Source organism: Chanodichthys erythropterus, chromosome 5 (assembly GCF_024489055.1).
Source record: "Chanodichthys erythropterus isolate Z2021 chromosome 5, ASM2448905v1, whole genome shotgun sequence".
Lineage (NCBI taxonomy): Eukaryota > Metazoa > Chordata > Actinopteri > Cypriniformes > Xenocyprididae > Chanodichthys > Chanodichthys erythropterus.
Genome location: NC_090225.1, coordinates 30,911,838 through 30,933,338, shown reverse-complemented (window position 1 = coordinate 30,933,338; position 21,501 = coordinate 30,911,838). Strand labels below are relative to the sequence as shown.

Sequence of the window (21,501 nt, the reverse complement as noted above, 5' to 3'; positions counted from 1 at the left end):
AATTTTGAGGGCCTAAACATGCTCAAAAAATCACAAAACTTTGCACACTGCCCCAAACTTAACCTGTTTGATAAGAGTCCTGGCCTGAAGACATCTACATGGCAATATTTAGTTAGTCATAGCGCCACCTGCTGGGAACAGGAAATGGCATGCTTTACACTGTAATTCACTCCCAGAAACACATTTAAATATGCCATGAAGTACCAAACATGCTAGAAACACGTTGAATCATGCAACACTTGGCTGAGTGCTAATGTATGTGATTAACGCCAAGAAACAGGAAGTTGTTGTAACTCAGGCATACAATATCCGATCTGCTCCAAACTTCACATTTGATAACAGTCCTGACCTGAAGACATCTGCATCCCAATATTGACTTATAGTCAAAGCACCACCTGCTGGCAGCAGGAAGTGTGGCACATCAAAAGGACTTTGCCATATTTCTCCTATATTTACCCGCTTAAATGCATGTCACTCAGTTTTCCTAAGGCCACGGGGTGGTGGTGGCCCCGGGTGCAAGGGCCCTTTCAATGCTGCTTGCAGATTTATTTCTTCTTATAATTGATATTATAATAATTCAGAATGATAATAATTATAAATAATAAGTACAATAAAGCATTACATATTATTATAATAAATGTATAAGTAAGAAACTTCATTTCTGTGGGGAAAATACATATGTTGTGGCAAATATAAATTAAATACTTGTTTCTATTATTTGTTACTGTGATTTGAGACTTGATTGTAGGGACTCGAGAATTATCTGTGACTTGAACTTGTGGCTTAACTCTCAACCAGTCAAGAAGGGATTTCACATTGCATGCGTTTGGCTTTTCTTAATAGTTAACATTGAGTTTATGGTCAGAACAACAACTGCACTGATTATACTTTGTCATAACCATATAACTCACCAATGGTTCCACTAGGAGACCAGCTGAATTTGGATGAACCAGTGAATCTCATTTTTGAGGGTCCATTGTCATCATTATGAAAACCTCCTCCAAGCCATTCCATCCTCCCAGTTACCTGCTCCAAACATGTCATTAAGCCGGGTCTTGGGAACGAAAGGCCTCCTTTTTGTCTCCCACTGAGTCACGCTGGTAAATGCCAGGCTGCATCCTCATCAGCCTGGAGCCTTTGACTATCCAAGTGAACCATCTTTTCAACTCTGGCCTAATGAAGGCCACGCTCAGGCCTCTCTGGGTAATGAATGCTGTGGATAATGAAAGAGCGGGTATGGTTGGCAGGACCATGGTGAGAAAAGCCATTGATGAGCACACGGAAGGTTCTCCAGACGGTTCTGCCTGGTTCCGCTCTGAAGAGGGCATTTGTTCAAAAATATTCATCAAAGATTCCTGACATTTTTTAAACAAAACTATTAAGTAGCAAAAACTTTTTTCAACATTGTTATAATAGGAACCACCATTAATAATTTAGCACCATTAATAATGATTTCTGAAGGATCACGTGACACTGAAGACTGCAGTGATGCTGAAAATTCAGCTTTAATCACAGGAATAAATTACACTTTACAGCATATTTACATAGAAAACAGCTGTTTTAAATTTGAATAATATTTCACATTTCACATAGTATTTTTCATCAAATATATGCAGCCTTGGTGAGCAGAAGAGACTTCTGTCAAAAATGAAAAAAATATTCATTTTTCAAAAAAAGAAAAAAGAATTACACATTTTTTGATCATTGAATTTCCTGTATATCGTGATATATAATATCATAACTGACAAAATGACTCCTATTAGATTTTGGTCATACCACCCACACCAACCTTTTCTTCCTCATCTTATACTTCATTTCTCTGCACGTTTCCACCAGACCAGAATGAAGTTCCTCTCATAATTTAGGTGTCAGTTTTGTGTTTCCCGCAGTGTTGCCTCTGAAAGTGGGTGGATAGTTAATTAACAAATAGCTAGACGAATGCTTAATGAAGGGCAACTCAAAACACACAGAGGGATGAGCACAATGGGAATTCCACTGATGGTTTCCAAATAACGAATGACTAATTATTGAAATGAAGCTCATTGTTTGTTTTGACATAATTGGCACTAGTTCATAAGACTGTGAAGCTTGATGACGGATACTTTATTTCTTGTTGGTATTCCAGAATGCAGAAGCCAGCTTTGACTTCAGTAGCAACGACCCGTTCCCTTACCCTCGCTACACGGACGACTGGTTTAACAGGTAATGAGCTCCGTGTCAGCGGCTCGCCTCTGTTTCTTGCAGGTGCTTTTCAGTATGACAGTATGTGTGACCATATTTTGATGTGTACATCTGTAGTTGTTAGAGTGGATATCAGTGGTCAGCACAGATATTGATATTTCCATGTGAAAGTAGCAAGAAACATGCAGAAATGTGAAAATACAGAGTGTACACAATGCAAAGCTTATAGACGCAATGCCACAGGTATCTTCAGGGTTCCATTATGAATAGAAAGTTCAAAAGAGCAATGTTTATTTTAAAATAGAAATCTTTTGTAACATTATAAATGCCTTTACTGTCAATTTTTCTGTATCTTTTCTGAAAAAAGTATTAATCTCTTGAAAGAGAGAAAATCTTACTGACCCCAAATTTTGAATGGTTGTGTACACTGCATACCATATAAGATATAAAACTACTCATAAAAGATTTTTCTCCTGCCGCTCACCCCTAGTAGGCAGGCAGTGCATTGACCTGCAACTGCGTTTCTTAGCAGTGGTTGGATGAAGGACTCCTTGCCTCTCTGTATTGATTTTCCTTACACGTAACCCCATTAAGTCATCTCTCACTGGCTCTCAGCCCAGCTGCATTAACACAGCAGTCGTGCCACAGCGCAATTTCCACAGAGTCTTTCCTTCTACACTCTTATCAGAGCAATGTAGGACTGACCAAAACCACCCAGAGGTGAAGATTAAGAGGCAAATTGTGCCATCATTTTGTGTTGTGTTTTATCATTGCGAGCTCCAGTAGGACTGATCAAAGATTCTTAGAAAATAGATTTTACATTACAATAACATTCATTAATGCTCTGTGTGATGCAAGTAGTTTTAATACTTGAATCAATGTTTTCCTCCAGTCTCGCTGAATAAATCATTTGATCCTCCTCTCTGCTGTGCATTATGAAACAGAACAAATGAGAGATGTCTATGTGAGGGAAGGAGCTGTTTGGAAAAGAATCACAAATCTCACCATTCAATATGGTCCAGTGTAACATACGTGTGTGCGCTCTGTACATTTTGTAATGGAGTTCCACACAAAACCGAGCTTTTCGTAAAGCAGTGTCACACAAAATTGAGCTTTTTGTAATGCAGTGGCACATAAAATTTAGCTTTCCATTGTGCAGTGCCACACAAAATTGAGCTTTTCGTAATGCAGTTGACTCTTTGCAAAAACCCGCCCCCTTAGTTGCGGTTGCTTTGTCCAACAAGCCATGGCGCTGTCACGCCACACGCAGTGAAAAATACATTGCGGAGCAAAGAGGACACTCACAACACGTCGACAGACAAGACAGAGCAGGTTACTTATGATATTAAACAAAGTCCCAGCTTTCAAATTGTGTAATTTTTTAAAGAAATTCACACAATAAAAACCGTTTCGTGGCTCTTTAATGTGTTGTGACAGATCGCTGTAACGCCTCAGCTCAAGCGTCTCGTGAACCGATCATCTCTTCCTACTAGTTCATTTATAGCATCAAATAAACATGAGAAGGAATGTTGTTTAAAACGCTGAAAGATGTAAAAACACACCATTTTTCAAGTTCAAGTCCACCGAGGTTAATCTTCTAACTCCTGGTTGCTTTGTCGGACAAAATGGCGGATTCGTTGTTATGATTGGTTAGATCGCTTGTCAATCAAACTTCCGACGAAGGGTCAGTTCCACACAAAGTAGTAACACAGTGGCACACAAAAGCGAGCTTGCAGCTAAAAGCATTTGCATTCACATACGTGCTTAGGAGTTAAAGTGCTTTCTTTTTTTTGGTTCATGATTAGTTCATGCCTTCAATAACCATTTGCTCATGTTGAATTCAGTATTAATGAAGTATTAATTCAGGTATTAGTACATGATAATTTATGTACCCTTAATGTAAAATGTTACCCACTAGTCTAATGAACCTTATTAAAAAGATGAGGGCCCAGAGTAATATAATCTCAAGAGACTCTGAATTCCTAGCTATGAAATAGTTTGAAACTGAAATATATCAAAAACAACAAAGTATGTTGTAAGATGTTTTCCTGGCTTGGATGCAAAGCTGTTTATTGTGGAAATTTGTGCAGCAGGCAGCCTACGCCTTCATGAGTGTGTGGTGAGATATTTCTCCTGCATATGTATGTTTGGACAGAAGGTGCCCTACGGGAGGAAGGTCATTGAAGATTGGCAAGCCTTCTGTTGCCATGCTGCACTGCTCAAAGACCCCCACCAAACTATCACACCTTCAAAGACTATTACTATACCACACACAAAGTAAAAAATGCAAATTTATGGCATGATTCTGGCTACTAGCTGCTGTGCTTTTATGGGAAATTCTTACATTTGTAGTTAAATGACAACTGTCATTCATATACCGTGTTTTGTATGCCATGTTTTGTGCCATGTGCCTTTCTGGTTGAGAACCCATACTAATATAATCGTTGATTATAAAACATTGAACATTTTCTGTATTGAAACCAAAAATATTGCTACAATTATGATAAGTCTTTAGATGCAAGATTTGATAAACACCACTGTAAAAACATGTCAGATCGAGGTCAGGTGACCCTGAAACTAGCCTTATACAGGGCTTTCTTAAAACCGATTAGTCTTTCAGGCAACCCTCAGACTAGCCGATTTTGAAAATATTTAGTTGTGCAGGTCCATGGTTACCACGGAAAATGATGTAACCTGCATTGATTTTGTAGAAAGATATTAAAGTTAAACCTTGTCATAATTGATATTTTTACAGTGTGCATCAAGGACAGATACAATCTAATAGAAAGACGACAAGTGCCTCTTCTGTTTTTCCAGCGATCGTTGCGGGTGTGAAGCATGCTGGGGCGTGTGGTGAGAGCAGCAGTAATATTATCTGAGCTGCAGACTCACAGCATAATCAGACGCTTATATATATATATATAAATAGAAGTGCTGTCTGTCTGAGTGGAAGAGAGGAGGGATTCATTGCTGTGCTTCATGCCGGGGATCTTCCTGAGGATTTTCTGATCTAGAGACCCTTTTAGAAGCTTGTCTTGTATATTTAGGTGTTGTTATTTAAGTGGAGCAAGGTTCAACATCAATGACTTAATTTACTTTTAAAGGGGACCTATTATGCTCCTTTATACATCTTTAAATGCAAATGAGCTGCTGCTCCACATCCCCCCAATATGAGCAACACTTACTCAAAATGGATATTTAATAGTTTTTAATTTAATTGTTATATCACGTAAATCATTGAGAAATATATAACTCTAGACATCTCTGAATGTTTTTTTCTTTCAGTCATGGAACCAGGTGTGCTGGTGAGGTGTCTGCAGTTTCTAACAACAACATATGTGGGGTGGGCGTGGCCTACAACTCCAAGGTAGCAGGTACGTTTCTGATTTTGTGCAGTGATGGCCTCATAATAACTTTAAAGTTCCAGTTACTTTAGAAAGTTCCACTTTTGACATTTTACTAACTATCTTTGAAACTACATGGGGGGGGGGGGTGTACCTGTATACCTGTAATAATGTATACCTGTAATAAACTTTGAGGTGTCCCTTAAAGACTTTTTTTTTTGAGGGGAGGGCTGACTGAACCTTTATATACAGTGGTGCCTATCAATTTCATTGAATGAACTCTGGAGCGGTATACTTTGACAACACCATATATCTCAGTGGATCAAAGTTTATGTTGGAGGTTGTTGATGTAAGCCAGATTCCATTCAACGCTTCCCAGTTCAGTGGTCCCAGATATCCCAATACTGGTGGTCTTAAGGTCGGGAATTCCAAGTCAGATGGTCCCAAATCCAGTGGTCTCAAGTCTGGTGGTCTCAGGTCTCCCAAGTCTAGTGGTCCCAAGTCTCTCCAGTCCGGTTTTCCCCCGTTCAATGATCCCAAGTTCAGTGATCCCACGTCTGGTGGTTCCAAGTCCAGTGTTTCCAAACCTGGTGGTCTCAGGTCTCCCAAGTCTGATGGTCCCAAGTCTCTCAAGCCCAGTTTTCCCCCGTTCAATGATCCCAAGTTCACTGATCCCAAGTCTGGTGGTCCCAAGTCTCTCAAGTCCAGTTTTCCCCGTTCAATGATCCCAAGTTCAGTGATCCCAAGTCTGGTGGTTCCAAGTCCAGTGTTTCCAAACCTGGTGGTCTCAGGTCTCCTAAGTCTGGTGGTCCCAAGTCTAGTGGTCCCAAGTCTCTCCAGTCCAGTTTTCCACTGTTCGATGATCCCAAGTTCAGTGGTCCCAAGTCTGGTGTTCTCAGGTCACCCAAATCTGGTGTTCACAAGTTCTGGTGTATTTTGAAGAATATGGGTCACCCAACAGTTGATTCACCCCATTGACTCCTCCCCCCATACTTTACAGTACGCTAATAAGTGCTGAGCTGTCACGTCAGTAGTTTAGTGTAGAGAAGGGGTGTCAAATCCTGCTCCTGGAGGGCCAACGTACTGCAGAGATTAGTTCCAACTCCAACCAACACACTTGCCTGGAAGTTTCTGGCAAATTCTGAAGACCTGGAGCTAAACTCTGCAGGAAAGAGGTCCTCCAGGAGTAGGTTTGGATACCCCTGAAGAAGAGCAACTTTAGGGCCTGGCTCTAAAAACTGTGACCATCTCGCTGTCGCAAGACAGCTTAGGCTCATGTCAGCATGACAACAACTGGTCTTTTGAGAAGAAGTTTCTTCTCAAACAAGCCTAATAATACAAAGAACATAAATCCCATAGCACATGGTACATACAAATTCATGTATAAAATTCAATTCAATTGAAATAGCAATTTTCACAATAAGTGAAAAGTTTCAATGCAGCTTTACACAAATGCATGTTTCAAATTACAATCAGGAAGCCAATCAAATTAAGAAACAGTATTCATATCAATGTGTTCAGATACTATCAAAATTCAAGACATTGTTTTATTTAAAATATTTATATGCATTTTTGTTTTATCAGGTTTGTTCTCTGCAGTCAATAAATATGATAAATTACTTTGAATGACTATGATTACCTTTGTTTCTTAGTCTAATTGAAAATCAGACCTTGATCAAATTGATAACTTCTACCCCTCCCCTCTTTCACAATATCCAGCATCCAGCACAAACATCAGCATCAATAAAAACATAATTTACGCTCTGCAGCACATTGATTTTTTTTTTCCTTTTCAAAAGGTCACACATGTAAAGGAGAGTAACTAATAGCCAGTGAATATCTTCGGTTTAGCTTTTGTCCTTCACAAAAGGACACATACATTGTTTGTGTTTAGTCTCACCACTTCAGCTCTTGGGAGGTTTTCTAATCACCTTCCAGGAAGAGGTCAGTAGATCTCACTTGTGTTTGATGTCTTATTTTACATCACAATGGTATTTTTAGAGTGCATTCATACAGAGCTTCAGGCTTAAACGTGTGCAGATATATGTGACAAGACAAAGATTGTGCTTCTCATTTTGCCTGTTGAAAAAGATCTGCAGGTTACCAGCATAAGTTACATTGATGGTCCACATCACAGGATGCTGGTGTCCCCATCAGACTGCTTAACTAGCAAGACTGCCTTGGTCAACCAGCTTCACCAGAATTATCATGCTGGTTGCCCAGCTTTAATATCTCTAGTGAACTCAAAGAACAAACTGGTGTGATGTAATTTCGAACAAAGTCTGGACAAAAGAAGTTTGTTTTGAGTTTGAAACAGCTTGCCAAAATGAACTTTCCAGAAAAGGAAAAGGGGTTTACCAGCTCCAGCTGGTAAAGTGCTGTATAAATGCAGAGCTGGTGCAAACATGTCCAGATCACTGTGATCAGATCTGAACTGCTGTTTTCTCACCGCTGTTATTTTTGTTGTGTTGATTTGTTATTGAGAGGAAAGCGCAGCGCATATTTTAGATATTCATCTAAATGTGAGAGTGTACGGCTTCGGGATGTTTGCTAACTTCTTACTTCTTTTTCCCCCTTAAAAAGAATTGTGCATTTAGTATATCGGGGCCTTTACTAGCTAGAGTAGCATTGCATGCTAGTTCTCCAGTTAGACCAGCATGGAAGTTCATTTTCTTCTTTTCTGCAAGTCAGTCAGAAGAGAGAGAGAGAGAGAGAGAGAGAGAGAGAGAGAGAGAGAGACAGAAGCAAAGTTAAGGTTAAAACTTGTGAAGTGCTTGATGCAGAACCAAAGCAATTATCTTCTGCTTCCTCTTCCATATGTCACCAATGAATCTCATACCCTCTCACCCCTCCAATTATCACTGCAGAGCATGATGGCTGGAGTGGCATCAAGGGTTTTCCTGTTGTTCCCATGTTCTCAGTCTTTCCATTTGTGCAGGTATTCGTATGCTGGACCAGCCATTCATGACGGACATCATTGAGGCCTCTTCCATCAGCCACATGCCACAGGTTATCGACATCTACAGCGCCAGCTGGGGTCCCACCGATGATGGCAAAACGGTGGACGGCCCTCGTGAGCTCACCCTGCAGGCCATGGCAGATGGAGTCAATAAGGTACCTAAGCTAATGCAGTCCTATTTAAAAGCAACAGAGTTTTCTTGCAGCATAGCCAAAGTGATTCCCTCATGAATCACCTGGTGCTGTGGAGAAAAAAAAAAAGAGAAGAAAAAATAGACAGGTACAGAATTGTAACATCTGGTCCAATCAGATAAAATCCTGGAGTTCAGAGTCCTCTGCCACTTTAGATCAACTGTAACACCAGCCACCGTGGCAAATAATTGTGTAGTTCTGAAAATATCAGTGTATTCAGAGATTCAGCTTCAATATAAAACCACATTAACTAATAGAACTAGAATTAGCTTTTCCATAAGTATATATCCCCATATATCCCAATATTCCAGGATCCCACAGTTCAAAATATGAAAATATTATGCAAATTTTATCAAAGTGAAATAATACAAAATAAATAAAAAAATGCTGCTGTAATTACCAAAACTTTAATATATATTTATATATTAGCAAGACTGAGCTTAAATTTACAGTAAAGTTCATCACAGTGTCATACACAGAAATATAAAACACCATCATGGTAACACACATGGCACTAAAATAATGCAATAAACATTCATCTAACAACATAAGATGTAGCATAAAACCGTACATAACTGATAAGAAAAAACTAAGAAGAAACAGAGATATTTCAATGAAACCCATCAAATATGAAGTGTCACACAGAGAATTTTGGAAATGTCAATTTACGGTTTTTCAATGTAAATTATAATGTGACTTGTTCTTTATCACTTTCAAAAACTTTACATTTAACAGTATTTTACTGTAAAATTGCATCAAATGTCTCATTAGATCTATTACCGGTTTTCAACGGGAACTTACCATAACGTTTTTACCATAGCATTTTTGCAGTTTTTACCATTAAAATTATGGTTGCACTTTGTTTTACAGTATGTGCGCTTACATGTACTTACAGCGTTCTCTCCTAATAAAGTACTGGGTAATATAAGGCAACTACAAGGGTTAAGGTTAGGTTTAAGGGTAGGTTCGGGGTTAGTACCTAGTTATTACAGTTATTGTAATCACTAGTCAAGTCAAGTCAAATTTATTTATATAGCGCTTTTACAATTGGTAATTGTTTCAAAGCAGCTTTACATATTAGAAGCACAGAAAAAAAGGGAAGTGGTTAAAACTGTACAAACAAGCGTGGTAATATGTAACATATACAAGATGGTGCTACATTAAGCCAATGTCGGCTGACTTCCAGGGGTGGAAAAAACCCCCTAGGAGAAAAAACCCAGCGTGCTAGCACTGGGAAAAAAGTCCTAGGAGGGAAAAAACCCCTTGGAAGATATATATAATATATGTAAATGGATATGGAGACCAAATTCTGAATTGTACATTTTTATTATAGAGATTAAAAATCGATTATATATAAATATATGTAAGCGGATACGGGGATCCTGGGCTACGTTGTAGTCAGGTCCAGACGCAGGTTCTCCATCTGACCTGGATACGGCCTGGATCCAGCACCCGGCAAACCTCAGGATAAGCAGAGAGACAGATATTAGCGTAGATGCCATTCTTGTTCTGATGTACAGGTATATCTAGTGTTATAGGAAATGTTCTCGGTTCCGGCCGACCTAATTATTGCAGCGTAACAATCCTTTAACGGATTTGAAAAATGTTAATGTATTGATAATGTGTTATGTGTATGCAAGAGCAAAGAGATGTGTTTTTAGTCTAGATTTAAACTGACAGAGTGTGTCTGCTTCCCGAACAATGCTAGGAAGATTGTTCCAGAGTTTAGGTGCTAAATAGGAAAATGATCTGCCGCCTTCAGTTGATTTTGATATTCTGGGTATTATCAACTGGCCTAAATTCTGAGATCGCAATAAACGTGAAGGACTATAATGCATTAAGAGCTCACTTAGGTACTGGGGAGCTAAACCATTTAGAGCTTTATAAGTAAGCAGCAAGATTTTAAAATCTATACGATGTTTAATAGGGAGCCAATGTAATGTTGACAGAACTGGGCTAATATGGTCATACTTTCTGGTTCTAGTAAGAACTCTAGCTGCCGCATTTTGAACCAACTGTAGTTTGTTTAAAAGCCGAGCAGAACAACCACCCAGTAGAGCGTTACAATAATCTAGTCTTGAGGTCATGAATGCATGAACCAACTGTTCCGCATTTGTCATTGAGAGCATATGTCGTAATTTAGATATATTTTTTAGATGGAAGAAGGCGGTTTTACAGATACTAGAAACATGACTTTCAAATGAAAGATTGGTATCAAAGAGCACACCCAGGTTCCTAACTGAGGACGAAGGTTTAATGGAGCACCCGTCAAGTGTTAGAGAGTATTCAAGGTTTTTTCGTGAGGAAGTTTTTGGTCCAAAGATTAGGAAATCAGTTTTTTCTGAATTTAATAATAAGAAATTTCTTGTCATCCAGTTTTTAATGTCAGCTATGCATTCTGTTAGTTTTGTGAATTTGTAGGTTTCGTCAGGGCGCGAGGAAATATAGAGCTGAGTATCGTCAGCGTAGCAGTGAAAACTAACACCATGCTTCCTAATTATCTCTCCTAAGGGCAGCATGTACAGAGTGAAAAGCAACGGTCCTAATACTGAGCCTTGTGGTACCCCATATTTAACCTGTGATCGATACGACATCTCTTCATTAACTACCACAGACTGATAACGGTCAGATAAGTATGATTTGAACCATGCCAAAGCAATTCCACTAATGCCAATATAGTTTTCAAGTCTTTTTAAAAGAATCTTATGATCGATAGTGTCAAAAGCAGCACTGAGATATAATAACACTAATAGAGAAATACAGCCACGATCGGATGATAGGAGTAGATCGTTTGTAACTCTAACGAGAGCAGTCTCAGTACTATGGTATGGTCTAAATCCTGACTGGAAATCCTCACAGATTCCATTTCTTTCTAAAAAGGAACACAGTTGTGTTGAAACTGCCTTTTCTAGTATCTTTGACAGAAAAGGTAGATTCGAGATTGGCCTGTAATTTACTAAATCTCTCGGATCTAGTTGAGGTTTTTTAATAAGAGGTTTGATAATAGCCTGCTTAAAGGTTTTTGGCACGTGTCCTAGTGTTAAAGATGAATTAATTATATCAAGAAGTGGACCTACGACCTCTGGAAGCATTTCTTTCAGTAGTTTAGTCGGCATTGGGTCTAACATACATGTCGTTGATTTTGATGATTTGATAAGTTTAGATAATTCTTCCTCTCCTATAGCGGCGAATGATTCTAGTTTTACCTCAGGGACACTACAGTGCACTGTCTGAAGAGAAACTGTAGACGGTTGCATGTTTATAATTTTCTCTCTAATATTATCAATCTTGCAAGTAAAGAAGTTCATAAAGTCATTACTGCTGTGCTCTATGGAAACGTCAGCAGTTGAATCTCTGTTTCTAGTTAATTTAGCCACTGTGTCAAATAAATACCTAGGATTATGTTTGTTTTCTATTAAGAGATTTGAAAAATAAGTAGACTATAATATGTACACGTGGAACATCACTGTCAAATAAAGGGTAACACTTTATTTTACAGTGCGTATGTTGCATGTTACTATATGTACTTACTATAGTAATAACAGTAAATTATGCATAATTACAAGTAACTAACCCTAACTGTAACTCTATAGTAAGTACATGTAGTTTATTAATAGTACTCAGTACTTATTTGAGTAAGTACAATGTAACTAAGGTACGTAAAATAAAATTACTATATATATATATATATATATATATATATATATATATATATATATATATATATACATATATATAAACCACCCCCCTCCAAGATTCTCTAATATACAGTATGTCAATCGTCAACCTTGCAAAGTCTTGTTGCTTCACACTATACATGTAATTTAGCTACACATTCCCTGCCCGTGACTGGTGCCTTCACAAATTGCCTCAGCTAATGGGTATAAATGGAGCTCAGCGTTCTTCTGCTGAGCAGGATTTATGAGGGTGACCCACCTGTCAAGACGAGGCATCGCACAAAGTAATCTCTGTGTGTTTTGAACAGCCTTTTGCAATTGAAATCAGATTGGACAAGAATAGCAGTGATGGGTGAAGACTCCGTCTGTCCCCCAGGCGTTCTCATTGCAGTGAGAGAGGACTGAGGTTGAGCCTGGGAGTAATCCTGAATGCTGTTTAATCATTTTAAGGGTCAGATGGCAAACACTTCATTTGTATTTATATGTAGGATGCCACAGAGAGTGCTAATGAAATGCCAGATACAGTTCAGCATTGTGGTTTTGATGATGGTCATAGCTTAAAGGAACGCTCTGGGTTTAATATAAGCATAATGTCTTGTCAGTCAAAAACTGTGGATACTAATATTGCTAATATTGCAATAAACTAAGATTATTGGAGTATGTTTTACAAGAAAATATTCTTTCTGCCCTCTTAAAACTCAGTGTTTTATTTGCCATTTCTTCGTAATTAATTGTGAAAATTTCTATAACAATTTGTTTTGCAGTGATATATCCAGTCTTTCAACCTCTGTGTCAGGACCTTGTAACACGGTGCGATTATGCACAAAATATGTGTAATTACAGAGTACAAGAAAGAGACTGTTTACTCAGAGAAAACTCTAGAATCCATGTCTGTCTAAAACAGATTATTGTGGTACATTTTACAAGAAAACATTGTTTCAGTCTTTCTACTTCAATATTTCATATTTAATTCATTGTTTTATTTGCCGTTTCTTTGTAATTAACTGTCAAATTTATTAATTAATACATTTGTTTCAGTGTAGTCGAAATAATTAAATACATAACGAGTGTTACACATATAATGCAACTAAATTTAAAGGAATAGTTCAATCAAAAATGAAAGTTTTTAGATGATTTACTCACCCCCAGGCCAAGGTTTATATAATTTTGTTTCTTCAGGCATTCCAGGATTTTCCCCCATAATGCATGTGAACGTAGATCACCGTATTCCATTTTTGACAGTCCAAAATCTATATTTAGGCAGCTTTAAAGGTTTCCACACGACCCCAGTTGACGAATAAGGGTCCTCTCTAGTGAGACAATCAGTCATTTTCTGAAAAAAAGTGCTTTTTGCCATTAAAGGAGGGACCCTGAGTCACATCTAGAGAGGAGAATATCATAAGGACTTAGAAGAAACCACACAGCAGTGTGCTAGAAACCACCCATAACCATATTTCCATAATGAAGTCAATGTCATGACACTGCATTCTGTGAATAGCTGCACAGACGCTTCTGTTCCTGCTCTTTGACCAAATGTTCCTTCATTTGTCCGGAAGGAATTTTCTCTGTCTCACACTAAACAGAGCTTGTTACAAAACCAGCAGTGCTTAAAGCTCAATTGTTTGTTTTAGTTAATTGTTCCAGAGTTCAGCTGATGGGTCTCCATTCATAAAGAGTGTGAGAGGAAGAGAAATAAGAAAGAAAGAGAGAGATGGAGAGGGTTATGTTCACTAAAATGAGCACCAGAATATTAATTTAATCAGTCAAGGGATGTGGATCATGGTCCAGACCAATGAAGCCAGTGCACTTAGATATCTGACACCCCAAAAACAAGGCACTGCAAATGTAAATTGATATTGATGGACAAACAGTGCTTGAATAAGTGCCTCTAAATGTTGGAAAAACATGCCTCTACCTCCTTTTTTTTTTTTTTTTCAGCAGAAATGAACACTCTTGGCAGTAAAACACCACCAACTTTTTTTTTTTTTTTTTTTTACACAAATTATAATTACAGGAGCAGATTGTCAACTAATAAATATTTATTGTTGCATGCTTACCTGCACAATACCATGTTTTGACTATTTCTACCATAGTGCATGACTTGTAAACTAATATTTTTTGACGTTTGCATCACATCACCAGCTCCATAGGTTTTCTGGCATAGTAAACTTGCTCAGGAGCTCACCTGGTACAGTCATGATAAAACAGCTTGTGGAATCAAGGTAAAATGTCATGGTTACTTTAGAAAAAGGCCTTTTTTAATCTCATGTTTGCTTTTGTTAATTCTATGTTTAGGGTAGGGTTTAGCGTAGACGCTTCGTTATGTACAATCGCAAACCTGACATTTAATTTCCAAACTGTAGTTTTATGTGCAACAACCCACGTACTAAAGCATTGTCAGATTCACGTTCATCTGTTTCGGGTAAAACTGAACACACTTTTAACAGCACTCACTGGACATTTTGATTTCAAAGTGTCACGAAACTTGTGAGCCTGGGTTGAAGAAATCAGATGTGTTATTGGTCCCCGATGCTTCCTCAGCTCTAATAACACCTTAACATACTGTAGCTTAGATGTTGATAAAGTCTAAATTGTTTTTACAATTGCAATGTATTAAACACGGAGTCTGTGACTTTATTGTATTACACAGTTGAGACTTCATTTCTCATATTAGCAGATATTGCAAACTACATCAATTCAGCTTTATTAGTCACTTGACAAGTCACATTGGGGTTATTAGAAGCTGAATGAGTCATTTTGATATAAAGCCTCAATTATCAGAAAATAAAGTCAAAATTCAGAGATTTTCTCTAGCGATTGCAGAATTTAAAGACACCATCTTATTTTCTTATTTGTTTACCCCAAAGCTGCTGGTGTCCAGAGGTCTCAAAGGACCATAATCAGTCCTCGATTTGTTAGCATGGTAAAATAACCACGTACTGTTCAAATAACAACAATCAAGCACCCTTTTAAGATCACAATTGCACTGTACAAATTTCCTCCTGTCAGGTGCCTGCCGCTATAAAACCCAAAGCCTAAAGAAAAGAACGCTCTTGCATTCAGCTAAAAGCATCAAAATTATATGTTCAGACAAGAAGCTTAAACACAATGCCTCTGCCTGAATCAGCGACACTCAGAAGAGAGCTTGTAGTCTTTAAAAGGTCTTGAAACGCCTCTCTGATGTCGCTGTTCAATTACTTCTGGTTATGTGAGTGTAATTTTTATGATAAATGGAGTGAATCTCAAAAGCTCTTAAAGAAAAAAATCACAGAGAGTTGACTGCCCCTTATTGAGCTGCAGCAGGTGTGAGTACGGGTCGTAATCGCGCCGATTTGTGTGTCCAACAGGGCCGAGGTGGGAAAGGCAGCATCTATGTGTGGGCCTCCGGAGACGGTGGTAGCTATGACGACTGTAACTGCGACGGATACGCCTCCAGCATGTGGACCATCTCTATTAACTCAGCCATCAATGACGGACGCACAGCGCTCTATGATGAAAGCTGCTCCTCCACTCTTGCCTCCACCTTCAGCAATGGCCGTAAACGAAACCCTGAAGCTGGCGTGGTGAGTGTGTGCGTGTTTGTTTGTGTGTGTGTGTACCCATCAGTGATTCCTACAGGACTTGGTAGTGAGGAGCACCAACTCAATCCTCAATAACGACTTGCTAAACAATAACAAACAATAACAAAGCTATATTTTCAAACACATTTTTTTCTCCTTTAAATCTAAAAACCATTGTGGTAACACTTTACTTAAAGTCTTTATATACACCGATCAGGCATGACATTATGAGCACTGACAGGTGAAGTGAACAACACTGATCATCTCTTCATCATGGCACCTGTTAGTGGGTGGATATATTAGGCAGCAAGTGAACATTTTGTGTTAGACGCTGGAAAAATGGGCAAGCGTAAGGATTTGAGCAAGTTTGACAAGGACCAGATTGTGATGGCTAGACGACACATAGCATTTCCAAAACTGCAGCTCTTGTGGGGTGTTCCCGGTCTGCAGTGGTCAGTACCATTACCTGGTGTCTATGGCCTCTTTCAGCAGGATAATGCTCCTGCCACAAAGCAGAAATGGTTCAGGAATGGTTTGAGGAGCACAACAACGAGTTTGAGGTGTTGACTTGGCCTCCAAATTCCCCAGATCTCAATTCAATGGAGCATCTGTGGGATGTGCTGAACAAACAAGTCCGATCCATGGAGGATCCACCTCACAACTTACAGGACTTAAAGGATCTGCTGCTAACATCTGGTGTCAGATACCACAGCACACCTTCAGGGGTCTAGAGGAGTCCATGCCTCGAGGGGTCAGGGCTGTTTTGGCAGCAAAAGAGGGACTAACAAAATATTAGGAAGGTGCTCATAATGTTATGCCTGATTGGTGTATAATGCATTATAAAAGTATTACAATTTGTAATGCACCTTATAATGCTTTGTATGATCTCTAGATAACCCAGAGTTATAATACATTATAGTACATAAATATTCATTGTTACACCTTTAGAAAGTATAATGAATTAAAACGCATGACAACCAATTTCAGATACAAGGAATCTACAAACCATTTTATTATCTCTATATTCTTATCTATTAATTAGTTATTTTTATTACAAAAAACAAGTTAAAATACGTAGTGAAAGGCAATGATTTGTGGGATATATCTGTCCTCGTGTGATGTTGACATTTTTACAACAAGATTCAGTTTGGTGCTCAAGAGTGTGCAATTCATAGGTGCTTTAAAGAAATGCAATCCCTTATTGCACAGTGAGATAATACAGAGTATGACAGTGATAAAATGACAGGGAGTTAATTGTTTCATGCATTTTGTGTCTGAACAATGACTTGAAAATGGAATCGGAGGGATGCATTCAGCTAGGAACCTAATCAGAGTATATCTGCAGACTCAAAGAAAGGATCTGAGATGAAGACTGTGTTTAGTCTGTCAGAGGTGATCCTGTCAATGGAAAAGCGGGAATTGCCTCATGTCAGTCTGGATTCAGTCAGGGCGATCAGGGTTGCTGTGGTTTGGTGTTTCAGTTTATCGCTTTACTCTGATTCAGCAATGAGCAGTAATAATGAAACCAAATTTGCAACAATTTCCAAAGGGTAGTTATTAATATTTAATATTTTGTACTAAAATTTAATTTATAATAGGCTCCTAATATTTATTATATTATACTTATTTTTAATTCTTAATTAAATGTGTAGTTTCTGCGATACTAGTGATTCAATACCCATCTGTTGTTGTGTTGGACCATTAAAATTCCTCTGTTGTGTGACTGTTAAATTTGTTTAAATGCAATTCAGTCATTCACATTCCAACTCATCATCCTTTTATTTGTTGGTGATTCACATTCCAGCTCATCAACTGACTAGAAGCCAAATATTAAATTCTGAATTCTTCCCAACTCTGTTGACCACAAACAGAACTTGTAATGAAACTCTTGGTTCGGCTGAGTGCAATTAGGAATACCCTGCAAAATCTTAAAGCTTTATTCGTCAACACAACTCTTTGAGGTGATGTAGACGTTGGAGTTGCCCAGCATTTCATGATCTATCAAAGGCAGGAGATGAAAGAAACATCCATATTTGATGGATGGATGTTTGTAAAGCCAAAAGGGAATCATTTAGTGTTTTATTTGATGTGGGTCTAATCTGTGTAAATATATTTTAATAAAAATCATATTGTTTGAGAAAAATGTTGGTTAATAAATCTTGTGTATGTATTTTCTAAAGCTGCCAAAGGTAGCATGTTAAAGAAGAAAATAAAACACCTCCTTAATGGCAAAATTAAAAGAAATCCAGATGGGACTTATCAAGTCAATTGCTTTGTAATGTAATCATTTAATCCCCACAAGTATGAAATATCACACCATTAACAGCAAACAAATTACTTTATTTTCCTTCCTTAAAGAAATAAGTTACAGTAACAAACCTGTTTGCTTTATTTGTAAGTGTATATATGTACGCCGATCAGGCATGACATTATGAGCACTGACAGGTGAACTGAACAACACTGATTATCTCTTCATCATGACACCTGTTAGTGGGTGGATATATTAGGCAGCAAATAAACATTTTGTCCTCAAAGTTGATGTATTGGAAGCAGGAAAAATGGGCAAGTTTAAGAATTTGAGTGAGTTTGACAAGGACCAGATTGTGATGGCTAGATGACTGGATCAGAGCATCTCCAAAACGGCAGCTCTTGTGGGGTGTTCCCGGTCTGCAGTGGTCAGTATCTATCAAAAGAGCTCCAAGGAAGGAACAGTGGTGAACCGGTGACAGGGTCATGGGCGGCCGAGATCATTGATGTACGTGGGGAGCGAAGGCTGACCCGTGTGGTCCGATCCAACAGACGAGCTACTGAAGCTCAAACTGCTCAAGAAGTTAATGCTGGTTCTGATAGAAAGGTGTCAGAATACACAGAGCATCAGTTTGTTGTGTATGGAGCTGCATAGCTGCAGACCAGTCAGGGTGCCCATGCTGACCCCTGTCCACCGCCGAAAGAGCCAACAGTGACACGTGAGCATCAGAACTGGACCACGGAGCAATGGAAGAAGGTGGCCTGGTCTGATGAATCACGTTTTCTTTTAAATCACGTGGATGGTCGGGTGCGTGTGCGTCTCTTACCTGGGGAACACATGGCACCAGGATGCACTATGGGAAGAAGGCAAGCCGGTGGAGGCAGTGTGATGCTTTGGGCAATGTTCTGCTGCGAATCCTTGGGTCACATCCATGTGGATGTTACTTTGACACGTACCACCTACTTAAGCGTTGTTGCAGACCATGTACACCCTTTCATGGAAACGATATATATATAGTGTCCATCAAATGCACATTTCAGAATCTTGCCGGAAGTAATTGGTATTTTTCCACCTGCAGTTTTATGAATTTGGACATATGACTCTTGTCGCATAATGTTTTTCACCTACTATATAGTAGGGAAGTATTCTATTTTGAATGAAAAATTATTAGATGATTAAGATGATTATGCGTATTTTAGCCTATATGAAAATTGTAATTATTATAGTAGAATAATTAATACAATATATTATTATATATGTTATATGTAACATTATTAAAATCAGTTAAAAAGCAGTTAAATTCAATTGAATTTTTTGCATTCTTAAATTTTACATTTAAACTAGAATTATGCATCTAATTCAATTCAAATTTAGTACCTGAATTAGAATTTCAAAGGAAAGTGCAATTAGGACATCATTGGCACTAATGTTTAATTAAGACTTTCTCTTTGTCTGTCTCTGTCTCCAGGCCACCACAGATCTGTATGGAAACTGCACACTGCGTCATTCAGGCACATCTGCTGCTGCCCCTGAGGCTGCTGGCGTGTTTGCCTTGGCGTTGGAGGCCAAGTATGTACACTTTTGTTTTCCAGCGTACAGCTCTGATGAGTAGTGAGCCACTATGAAAGATTTATGAAACAATAAGGCAGCTCGCAAACACACGGTGCTGGCAGACTCTAGCTGAGATCGTAGATTACTGCTGACGAGGTTTGTGTCAGAGCTCAGCACTGCAAGCACAACTCTGGATTTAAAAAGCTTTGCCTCATGCATGATTGATACCCTTTTAACACCAAAATGGTGCCGATGCCATAGCCAAACCTGCATTCACAATTAATTGAGAGTTGAATGATGATGTTACTGCATAACCTGCCAACAAGTAAACATTCTGCATCACATTCCTTTATTCATATGTCTTGATATTCATTTTGAAAACTTATATTGCATCTAAAGTCATTTGATTTTGCATCTTTATGCCTTAACTCTTTCCTCACCAGCATTCTTTAAAAAAGTTACCAGCCAGAATATATATATATATTTACAAAATTTGGCTGCTAGAGTACTGTCTGGGGTCAGGGCTGGTGATCATATTACCCCTGTCTTGAAGTCTTTGCACTGGCTCCCTGTCAGGTATCGTATTGATTTTAAAGTCCTTATGTCAACTTACAGTGGGTACGGAAAGTATTCAGACCCCCTTAAATTTTTCACTCTTTGTTATATTGCAGCCATTTGCTAAAATCATTTAAGTTCATTTTTTTCCTCATTAATGTACACACAGCACCCCATATTGACAGAAAAACACAGAATTGTTGACATTTTTGCAGATTTATTAAAAAAGAAAAACTGAAATATCACATGGTCCTAAGTATTCAGACCCTTTGCTCAGTATTTAGTAGAAGCACCTTTTGATCTAATACAGCCATGAGTCTTTTTGGGAAAGATGCAACAAGTTTTTCACACCTGGATTTGGGGATCCTCTGCCATTCCTCCTTGCAGATCCTCTCCAGTTCTGTCAGGTTGGATGGTAAACGTTGGTGGACAGCCATTTTTAAGTCTCTCCAGAGATGCTCAATTGGGTTTAAGTCAGGGCTCTGGCTGGGCCATTCAAGAAACAGTCACGGAGTTGTTGTGAAGCCACTCCTTTATTATTTTAGCTGTGTGCTTAGGGACATTGTCTTGTTGGAAAGTAAACCTTTGGCCCAGTCTGAGGTCCTGAGCACTCTGGAGAAGTTTTTTGTCCAGGATATCCTTGTACTTGTCCGCATTCATCTTTCCCTCAATTGCAACCAGTCTTCCTGTCCCTGCAGCTGAAAAACACCCCCACAGCATGATGCTGCCACCACCATGCTTCACTGTTGGGACTGTATTGGACAGGTGATGAGCAGTGCCTGGTTTTCTCCACACATACCGCTTAGAATTAAGGCCAAAAAGTTCTATCTTGGTCTCATCAGAGCAGAGAATCTTATTTCTCACCATCTTGGCAAACTCCACGCGGGCTTTCATGTGTCTTGCACTCAGGAGAGGCTTCCGTCGGGCCACTCTGCCATAAAGCCCCGACTGGTGGAGGGCTGCAGTGATGGTTGACTTTCTACAACTTTCTCCCATCTCCCGACTGCATCTCTGGAGCTCAGCCACAGATCTTTGGGTTCTTCTTTACCTCTCTCACCAAGGCTCTTCTCCCCCCATAGCTCAGTTTGGCCGGACGGCCAGCTCTAGGAAGGGTTCTGGTCGTCCCAAACATCTTCCATTCAAGGATTGTGGAGGCCACTGTGCTCTTAGGAACCTTAAGTGCAGCAGAAATTTTTTTGTAACCTTGTCCAGATCTGTGCCTTGCCACAATTCTG

At 38.9% G+C, this 21,501-nt stretch overlaps 1 protein-coding gene across 2 annotated transcripts in view; it reads left to right on the top strand.

Moving 5' to 3' along the window:
* The window catches only part of pcsk2 (proprotein convertase subtilisin/kexin type 2), a 73,057-nt gene that overhangs the window by 29,785 nt on the left and 21,771 nt on the right, over positions 1 to 21,501 (top strand). For both annotated transcript variants that reach the window (XM_067385466.1, XM_067385465.1), the window contains 5 exons: positions 2,126 to 2,202; positions 5,467 to 5,555; positions 8,464 to 8,639; positions 15,700 to 15,915; positions 19,629 to 19,729. In XM_067385466.1, the coding sequence (XP_067241567.1) occupies positions 2,126 to 2,202; positions 5,467 to 5,555; positions 8,464 to 8,639; positions 15,700 to 15,915; positions 19,629 to 19,729 (659 nt within the window). The remainder of the gene's footprint in view (positions 1 to 2,125; positions 2,203 to 5,466; positions 5,556 to 8,463; positions 8,640 to 15,699; positions 15,916 to 19,628; positions 19,730 to 21,501) is intronic.